The sequence below is a fragment of the Dryobates pubescens genome, chromosome 13, assembly GCF_014839835.1.
Source record: "Dryobates pubescens isolate bDryPub1 chromosome 13, bDryPub1.pri, whole genome shotgun sequence".
Classification (NCBI taxonomy): Eukaryota; Metazoa; Chordata; class Aves; order Piciformes; family Picidae; genus Dryobates; species Dryobates pubescens.
The window spans coordinates 18,346,178-18,355,716 of NC_071624.1; the positions used below are offsets into that span (position 1 = coordinate 18,346,178).

The following is a 9,539-nucleotide window of genomic DNA, read 5'->3' on the forward strand; positions in this document are numbered from 1 at the left end:
GTGCTGCAGATTTAACTGGATTTACAGACTTGGGCTTCATTACTTTTTCACTGTCTTGATCACTCTGGAGCCTGTATGCTACCGAGAAAACAATGTCTGTGGTGTGTGGCACAAGAACACAACTTTTGAAGTGCCCTGAGACAAGCTCTACCTGAGAGTCTTTTCCCCTGGGCTACCTGTGCTGTGGAAGGTTAGCCCTGTCCTGCAGACCTGCTGCTGCCCCTCTGCTGGTGTGACACAGGGTGATAAGGGAGGACTGAGGTCACTGCTGTCAGTGCAGAGCTGACACACTGATGTGTACGTGGATAAGCTCTGCTAACCCACCACAGCTCCCTTGGAGATGGAATTTTAGCCCAGTGTGGCACATGCAGCTAGAGATGAAAGAGCTGCTCACAGACAGAGGCAGGGATGCCTGCATCTCACTTCAAGCAGTTTCAGTATTGCCCAAATGGAAATGAGGTTCAGAAATTCCACAAAATGAACTCCCTGTGCTACCTTCCTCCTAGCCTACCACCAGACAGAGCAGGCCACGTTCTTCAATGATTTAAAGCATAACAGATGTACAAAGCTCCAGATGTTACCATTACCAAATGACTGCCTGGTGCAGAAAGCTGTGCTTTGGCTTTATGTGAGTCCTGTAAGCACTGATCGGTTAATCTCATTGAAAAACAGGACCAGAATCACATTTTTAACACAGGCTGTTGAAAAAGCACCTGAAGTTTTCAGCTGGTTTGTTTTCCCTGTTCCATCATGGCTGAGTCTGAGGCTTCAGACAAAAGCCACCTGGAAATCTGAAGAGATTGTTGAAAACCAGAAGCATATCTATATTATAGATATTTATTTCTATTATAGATATTTATCTATATGATAGACACTTATCTATATTATAGACATTTATCTATATGATAGACATTTATCTATATTATAGATATTTATCTATATGATAGACACTTATCTATATTATAGACACTTATCTATATGATAGACATTTATCTATATTATAGATATTTATCTATATGATAGACACTTATCTATATTATAGACACTTATCTATATTACAGATACTTATCTATATTATAGATATTTATCTATATTATAGCTATATATCTCCTGTCACTTGAGAATGCTCTTCTGCACTCTGAGCATTGACACAGCCACACTCATCCTAAATGGCATTTGTTCATTGCATGGCAACTTAAAAATGCCTGTAATAGCCACAATCTTCTTTAAAGCTATGTTCTTATTGGTCAGAAGAATCATAATTACTTTGGGTTGCAGACTAAGATTCAGAACAGAACTTAACTATGAAATGCTTCCTTTACTGCCATACAAACCTAAACCTGACTTAACCAGGTCTGTGAACAGTGAAGTTCTTCATCTCACCTTAACTGCATTAACTGAAGGATTCTGCTACTGTCTACATGACTGTGGCCAAAGCCAAGCTTTTGAAATCTGATTGAATCTATGATGCAATTCTGGAGTTTCCCAGGTTGGTGTCACATGCTCAGATTTATTTCTGCAGGGATTTTTCTGTTGCTGTTCTTTGCCATGGATGAAGGTCAGTGGAAAGATCAGCTTGTACAGGCTGCATCTGTAAGCTAGCTGAGTAAAAATAAGACAATGTTAACCTTCTCTTACACTACTTAAATTCAGAGTCACTGCTGAATGCTCAGCTAACAGAGTTGTTCATCCACATATGAGCTAGCTGGTCTATTTTTGTTCACCTTTCCAGCAGCCTGAGGAAGAATTTAAAAAGCCCACAAGCAGCACCCTTGAAATCTCCACATTTATTTGAGGGTAGAAACCTGAGCATTTCTTTGCCTTATCCCCCTGACTCCTCTAAATTACTCTCCTTTTTCATTTTGATTTGCAGAATAACCTGCATGTTGCTTTCATTTCAAGGCAAAACAAAAACTTTGGACAGGAAAGATTTTTCCATTACCCTCCAAACTTGTAAGACATTTGTGTGCCTGAGCAAACTCCTATTACCTTTCTCCTAAGAACTCCAACAATTCAGAGGTGACTCAGCTTCTCAAACCTGTATTACTATCTTCAGATGGTGCTTGAAGAGCAGGAACCTCTCTCCTCTGGCAGACAGGACCTAAAAAGACTAAACAACTAATTTAATGGGTTCAGTTAGGAGTCTGCAGCTTGGTGCCATGAATATCCCTCTCATTTCTCATACTGAGGATGCTGAACTGCTGTCTGTTCTGAAAGCTCTCAAAACTGCTTTGAAAGCATAAAGCTGCTCTTTTACTTCAAACACTATTAACACTGCTATGGAACAAACTCTCAAGCTAGGTACTGTTCTTTGTGTCTCTGTCTGCCAAGCTCAGGACTTTCTATGATCAGAGACAGAAGTTATGGAAAAGTGGAAAGGACATATCCAGGAGCAAGATAAAGGGTTCAGAGTTTCCAGGTGTGTCATTAAGGTATTTCATTGCTCTCATCCAGCATAGCAAAGTCTTTCTTTTTGCTTGAAGTTAAGTCTGTATTTTCCCCATGGCTGAGCTGGAGTCTGAACAGAGTATTCATAGAGTTAGGGAATGGTTTGGGTTGGAAGGGACCTCTAAAGGCCATCTAGTCCAAGGCCACCATTCACTTTAGGACTATTTAGCAATTCTAGGGGGAGGCTGCCTTTGAAGGTCTACCCCACACATGCAGGTTTTTTTTTTCATCCAAATAACCAAAACCTGTTAAAAAGAAATAAAAACAAATCTTTCTATGACTTTCAAAATAAACAGCAGGCACAATATCAGCAAGATCCTCCAAGATGTTTGCTAGGAGTATGGGTTGATTGTTAAGTTTTCTTTATTTTTCTTCTGCCCACAAACAACACACAGAAAAAGCCTGTAAGAATGTGGAATTATCATGTAAGGAGATATATGACGGAGATTTAAGCCTAGGGATAAACGAGTATGCAGCTACAAGCAGTCCCCATGTCACAATCATGGCTTCTTAACATGCAGCTCAGAACATCCATGCCACTTTGAACCATCTCCCAAAAGAATAGCTCCATTCTTAAACACCCTTCCTTTTCTTTAATTACTTTTAGCAACTTCATTAAAAAAATAAGCACTTGCAACTTCAGATGCATTCTTCAAACCTCACAGGAAGAACTCAGCTTTTCAAACCAAGCTGATAAGAGAATACCAAGGCAAAATAGCAATATTGTCTTGAAACACAATTGGATATACTCTATTTTTTTCCCTAAATATCTTTCCCACAGCTGCCACTTCTGCCACTTATTGTTTGGTTTGCAGTCCTTACAGTCTTTAATGTTAGAAGTTGATAGAGCTGAATCCCACCCAGGGCATTACTGCAAGTCAGAAGTGTGTATTTCACAGAGAATCACAGAAACATTCAGGTTGGAAAAGACCTTTGGGATCACCAAGTCACATTCCTCTGGACCTTCCTTCTCTCAAAACCAGTGCTGAACACAGCCAAATGCTGCCCATGAGGCTGCAAATGAGACTTATGCCCCCTGGCAGTGAACAAAATAAGTGTTTGAGAAATAAAAAGAACATTTTTGATCTGATTATTATTGTCAAGAATGTTTGCCTTCCATTTGCAGCAAGGTTGGGTATTTAGAAGAGTATTAAGATAGTCCTGTGTGCTCACAAGGTTCCCTCCTCTGTTCCTTCAAGTCACATAAAAATTGATCAAAAAAGTTTGCCACTAAGTATAAAATAAAAAGGAACCCAGTGCAGCTATTAATGTGTACAAATGAGCAGGACTGACTTCAGAGCTGGGCATCTGATCTTTGAATCAGATCCTGGATGCTTTTCTAAAAGCTGTTCAGAACTTCCAAGACAGAATGAGTAGGATCAGCTGCTGCTTTCCATGGCCATTATGGTCTTTCTGCAATGAAAATGTATTCATTTAGGAATCATGGCTTCATCCATTCTCAAGGGAACAACCCCTCCTGACATACTGGCCTTTGATTCAGGCCTGTTGGGAACAACACCACTCCTCTCTTCTAAACAAAAAGAAGGGAGTATAGAAGTAGTTCAATAGCAGTTTTACAGCAGTTTATTCCACAAAAGGGTGATTTCAATACAAAAGCAGTTCCATGGCCATCAAACCTCCCTATTGTCAGAGCAAGATGGAAGGTAAAAAGAAAAGTCATTGCCAAGGACAACCAGAATGGTAGAAAACAACTGGGGAAAGGTAGATGTCAAACAGTTCAAATAACTTCATCCAAAACAGAGAGGCTTGAGAGACAGAGATTTAAGACATGGTTACATTGGTCTTTGCAGCACCCAAATCTACCATCAGAAATGTTGGAGAAGGCATTTCTCTCTTTCTGGGGGGTGGAGGAGAAGCAGTGGAGATTTTTCTTGCCATTTTCATAGAATATTGGCCTGCAAATAAAAAAGAAAGGAAGTAGTTGCCCTCTTTTTATCAGTTCAAGTTGTTTTTATCAATGGAAGTTGTTTGACTGGTCAACATCCACATCCAATCTAAATCTGACACGCTTAGAGCTCCAGAGGTGACCCTCTTTTGCACCCAGGAACAAGCTGACAGTATTGCTTTTTGACTTCACTAGAAGCTGGGCTGGGTCCCAGGCTGATGAGACACTCATTGGCAAGCAGAATGTTTTGAAAGATTGCCCCAGGCCTTGACCTTATCTTAGGTTGCCGTTCCAGGAAATTCCTACAAGAAGCCCTCCCTTGCCAAGGCTCTCTGTGGCACCTGCAATTCCCCTGCCCCGGCTGACCAGCGCTGATCAGGCAACCTCATGCTGCAGAGGCACTGCCACCCTGCCTGTTCTGCCCTCCGTGGCAGAGCTATCCCTGCTGTGTGTGCAGGTGGACACACCTGGCCTTACACACATACGTGTGGGTGTGCGGGAATGCTCTGAGGGTTGCTGCTTCTTCTGACTAGAAACGTTTCTAGAGTGTACTGTCATCTCCGAGACTGCTGGCTACATAAAACCCCTGAGGGCTTCTTGATCCCAGTGCCAATGGAAAGGGAAGGATCAGCAAGTCTAATTTCACCTTACCTCCAAAACCCAGGAAACTGAATGCCTCACTAAACCACACCACTTTGCTGCAGTGTGCAGCTTAGCAGCATCAGTCACTTCAGCTCTGGGGTTCCAACTACTTCTTTTGTCCAAAGCAGAGCCCTCTCAGTTATTTTTTCAGCAAGCTACTGAAAATATAGCAAACACTGATGCCTAGACCACAACTGCTACCTATTACCTCTGGAATCTTCTTCTGTTTGCTGTGAAGCACACACACTGTTAAGAATGATTTTAAATTGAATGCAGGAAGAAAGGTGCTCAGCAACCTCTGCCACATTTTTTTCTTCTCAATCCTAGCCTTAAAGGTCAGAGTGAGCAGTCACCAATCCCTGTATAGCACAAGGAATTAGGGGATGAATTAAACACAATGGATTTAATTATCAGTACACATCCTCTGTTTTTATCTAGAAATGCAGCAGCCCAGGGTAAGTCCTTAACTGAGAGAAACTCCTGGAGGTAAGCTGACTTGGAGATGCTGAAGAAATTACCTCAAATATTTTGTTACCTGGACAAAAACAGAATAGGTGCCACAGAGTGTCCTTTTCAGCTCAGCAGCCACTTTGAGAAAACAGATAATCAACTCCAGTCCACTAAGTGCTATCAGAACAGAGAGTAAAATGATGTTCCACTCCACTATGTTAGGAGGTTCCGTGCACTGAGACCAAGAAGGATAATCTGTGAGGTACCTATTAGAGAAACAGCAGTGTGAAATTCATTACATGTGGCACATGCATCATCATCATCATCATCATAGACTGGCTTAGGCTGGAAGGGACCTTAGAGATCATCTACTCCAACCTCCCTGCTATGGACAGGGATGCCTCTCAATTATACTTGGTTGCTCAAGGCCTCATTAACCTGGTCTTGAACACCCCCAGGGAGGAGACATCCACAGCCTGCCTGGATGACCTATTCCAGAGTCTCACCACCCTCATACTGAAGAACTTCTTCCTAAGATCCAGTCTAAACCTACTCTTCCTCAGCTTCAAACCATTCCTCCTTGTCCTGTCTCTAGACACCCTTATGGAAAGTCTCTCTCCAGCCTTCCTGTAAGGATCCCTTCAGGTATTGGAAGGCAGCTCTGAGGTCCTCCTGGAGTCTTCTCTAGGCTGCACAACCCCAGCTCCCTCAGCCTGTCCTCACAGCAAAGGTTTACCTATAAAATATGGAAAAATCATATTGGGCTTTATATGCTTCAAGTTAAGGAGCCAGACTCTGGTCTTTCATTAGACCAACATAAGTCCTGCATAGGTCTGTCAAACACAGCTGAGAGAAAAGACACATTTTCCTCAAACACATCTACTTCCTTAGCTTCCCCGACATCCAGGCATTAGAAAGACAAAACCATTCTAGGTTTCTTACCCTCCAGCAGTGTCTTTGAAGATATAATCCCATCCACTTGATGAATTGCAAAAGGGGCCTTGTATCAACCCCAAGGTAAAAATGATGCAACTGTATCCAGAGAAAGCAACTCCAAGCAGGGCTAGCACAATTGAAATAAAACTCTGAAGTAAAGAGAGAAGAAAAATATTACTTTATGGGGACAGTGTGCACAGCAAATGCAGTCATTCAGCCTGCCAAGCCACTTCCTTGAGGTTGAATTTCACCTGTAATTGTCTCAGTCCTCAAAATTCAGAAAGACAAGTCCCAGATAAAGAATAGTAAGCATACAAATATACAAATCTATATACAAAATATAGACTAAGACAGAGTTTAAGGCAGTTTCCCAGCTCTCAGTTAAATATTATTGGAGGATTTTTTTTCCCCTCCAAACCTGCACTTCTGCAAAATTGTTTCTCCAAGTGCTAGAGGAACACAACCAGATGTTAAACTTTTTTGAGTGCCAGATAGCATATATTGAGTTATTACTCCAAAACCCTCCAAATAATACAAGCAAGGGGATGAAATGCTTTAGCTGGGGCACTTCACTGAAACTCTCAGGCTTCTACATTCTTCATTGATTTGGCACTAACTTGTTTGTTTTGGTTTTGTTTAATGTTTCTTTCATCCTGCTTGTGCATCAGAAGGAAGGAGCCACACTTTCTGGGACCTCTCAACCCTACTTAGAATACTTCTCTGCAAAAGGAAGCAGAAGCAGAGCAGTGGGAAGGACAGAAGGATGTGCTGGAAACACAGGAGCAGGAAGGCACTCAGAGCAAATATGGAGATGCACAAAACCAAAGCACAGACTCACCCTGTAGGTTTTGTTGCAGCTCTCGCTCTGGCAGCAGCGATAGAACAGGTTACCCTCCAGCGTTATTAGAATTACTGCCAACAAAAGGATCTGTAAGGGGATGTTACAAGGTCAGTGAGATGGATGAAGATACTCAGCCCAAGATTTCTTCACCTAAAGGCAGGGACTGCACCTGTTACGCTCTGCTGAGATGTTGAAGCTGCTCAAAAGGAAAGCACAGTTACTCAAGAACTGGGCTCTTGTCATTATAGAAGCATATAATCATGGAATGGTTTGGGTTGGAAGGGACATCTAAAGGTCATCTAGTCCAACCCCCCTGCAGTAAGCAGGGACATCCTCAAACTAGATCAACTTGCCCAGAGCCCTCACTTTGAATATCTCTAGGGATGGGGCCCCAACCACCTCCCTGGGCAACCTGTTTCAGTGTTCCACCACCCTCACGGTAAAGAACTTGTTCCTGTCACTATTTGTTTCTTGCACTTGAAAGACAAGAGTAGAGTCTTGTCACAACAAAGCATCATAGCACAGACACAGCCGTAGCAGTGAAGCTGAAACAAGAAAACCAAGCTCACAAGTAAAACAATCAATACCAATGAAAGTAAGGATACTTTATTGATACAACCACAGCAGTCCAATAGCTTCTAGCTGGCACAGTTACACAGAGCAGGGTACCACCAGCACAGCTTATGCTAGGAAAGGTCAGTAGAAGCTTTTTGCTAACTTCACCTGGACTTGCATTGGCTTTGTCATTCTGTTAACTTCACCTGGACTTGCATTGGCTTTGTCTTCCAAGTATCTATGGTGCACTTCTCAAAAGTGCTGGATTTTTTAAACCTGACTCTAGAAACGTTTCAATAAATAAAATCTGGACTCCAGAACCACAGACTGCCGCTCAAGCACTGGCTGGAGAGGGGAAACATGAAAAGGGAATGTTTCTGAATCACAGCACTATCCTCTCACATCCTTCTGCCCTGGTGTAACAGGATAACATAGAGGGGTTTAATGCACTGGTAATAACCCTAAGGCTCAAAATGCTTCAAAATCTGAATGTCACTACTGCATTTACCTTGTCCCCAAATTCTCAGCTGTGCTTTTTTGTTCATACTCTCTGCTTGATGTGTTTTTCCTCTGCTAGACAAGATAAGGGTTTTTTTACACTATTTCAAACAAGTGGGTCCTGTTTTAATAAGTCTTCCAGTTCAGCACCCTCATAAAAACACCCTGCTTATTACTTTTAAGTGCTGATTGTGTGCATGCACTTTTACTATATACCTGCTTTCTGCCCCTGAGGCTACAGTTCTTTGTGAACACAGCGAACAGTACAAGCAGCGGGCAGCTCTGTGTTTCATTGCAGAGGAACCCATTGCAAGGGTCGTGGAGAAAAATCCTGCTACACCAATCACAGACAGATACCTGCTGCATTTAGCCTAACAGTGGCACTAGGCACTGTGAACTGTATGTAGTCCTCTAAAGACTGGACTGCATACAGCTCTTAAATACATCTGGACAGTCATGAGAAGCTGGTTTAGGTTTTGTTTCATTTTGTTTGGGTAATAGAGCTCTAATTCAACCGCCACAGGGGATTAAATCAACATAATACCTGCCTCTGTAATACAGACATAAATTACACCAAAACAAAAAGTCAGTACAAAAGAAACAATCAACCCTGAAGAAAAAAACCAACCAAACCAAACCACTGACATGGAATCAGTATGCAAGCATGTCATTCAGGATATTCACAAATGTCTGCAGCTTGGGCAAGTTTTCCTGCCCGCAGTGTTTGTGCCAAAGGAATCCACATTCCCTTTACAAGCACAACTCCATAGCTGCTCAGCAGCCCAACATGGCTTGCAGGAGAAACAATTCACCAAACATCCATGGAATCAACACTTACCATCATGCCTGAGAAACAGATCCCTTCAAAATACCACACGTAGTTGGGCAGCTGGTAACTGGCAGCATGGGAAGCCTTCCCATTAGGGAAGTATAGAAGGATGTTAACAACAATACTCCAAAGTGCAAGAGGTATCAGCAGACAACTCAAACAGCTTCCACATGTTTCTAAAGCCATCCCTCTAGAAATTTTAGGTTTGCTCTTCCAAGCTAGGAAAAGTTCAGAAAGGTTTTAAACATGAAAAGCATTTGCCCTCCTCATACAGATTCGGTCATTTCGTATCCACGGGAAGCAGGTGACTGCCGGACGATTCCAGAGACAGGGAAGTGCTTCACAGCAGAACAACAGCAGAATATTGCTGTCTAAACTGATTGGCCACTCTAAGCATATGCCTTTAAGTAGCAGTTTCCCTTCCAAAAGATCCT

General features: G+C 42.2%; 1 protein-coding gene across 1 annotated transcript; it reads right to left on the minus strand.

The window, feature by feature from the left end:
* Positions 1 to 3,700: 3,700 nt before the first annotated feature.
* Positions 3,701 to 9,539, minus strand: TM4SF18 (transmembrane 4 L six family member 18). The gene is made up of 5 exons (XM_054166757.1): positions 9,115 to 9,539; positions 7,221 to 7,310; positions 6,389 to 6,531; positions 5,532 to 5,712; positions 3,701 to 4,364 (listed from the first exon to the last, which is right to left on the minus strand). The coding sequence occupies exons 1-5, from the start codon at positions 9,289 to 9,291 to the stop codon at positions 4,350 to 4,352; spliced, it is 606 nt and encodes a 201-aa protein (XP_054022732.1). The 5' UTR covers positions 9,292 to 9,539; the 3' UTR covers positions 3,701 to 4,349.

Coding starts and splice junctions, on each gene's coding strand:
- TM4SF18 (XM_054166757.1), bottom strand. CDS start 9,291: ATGGCTTTAGAAACATGTGGAAGCTGTTTGAGTTGTCTGCTGATACCT. Junction 6,532..7,220: donor GCTGCAACAAAACCTACAGG/GTGAGTCTGTGC, acceptor TCTTTACTTCAG/AGTTTTATTTCAATTGTGCT. Junction 5,713..6,388: donor TTCAAAGACACTGCTGGAGG/GTAAGAAACCTA, acceptor TTTCTCTAATAG/GTACCTCACAGATTATCCTT.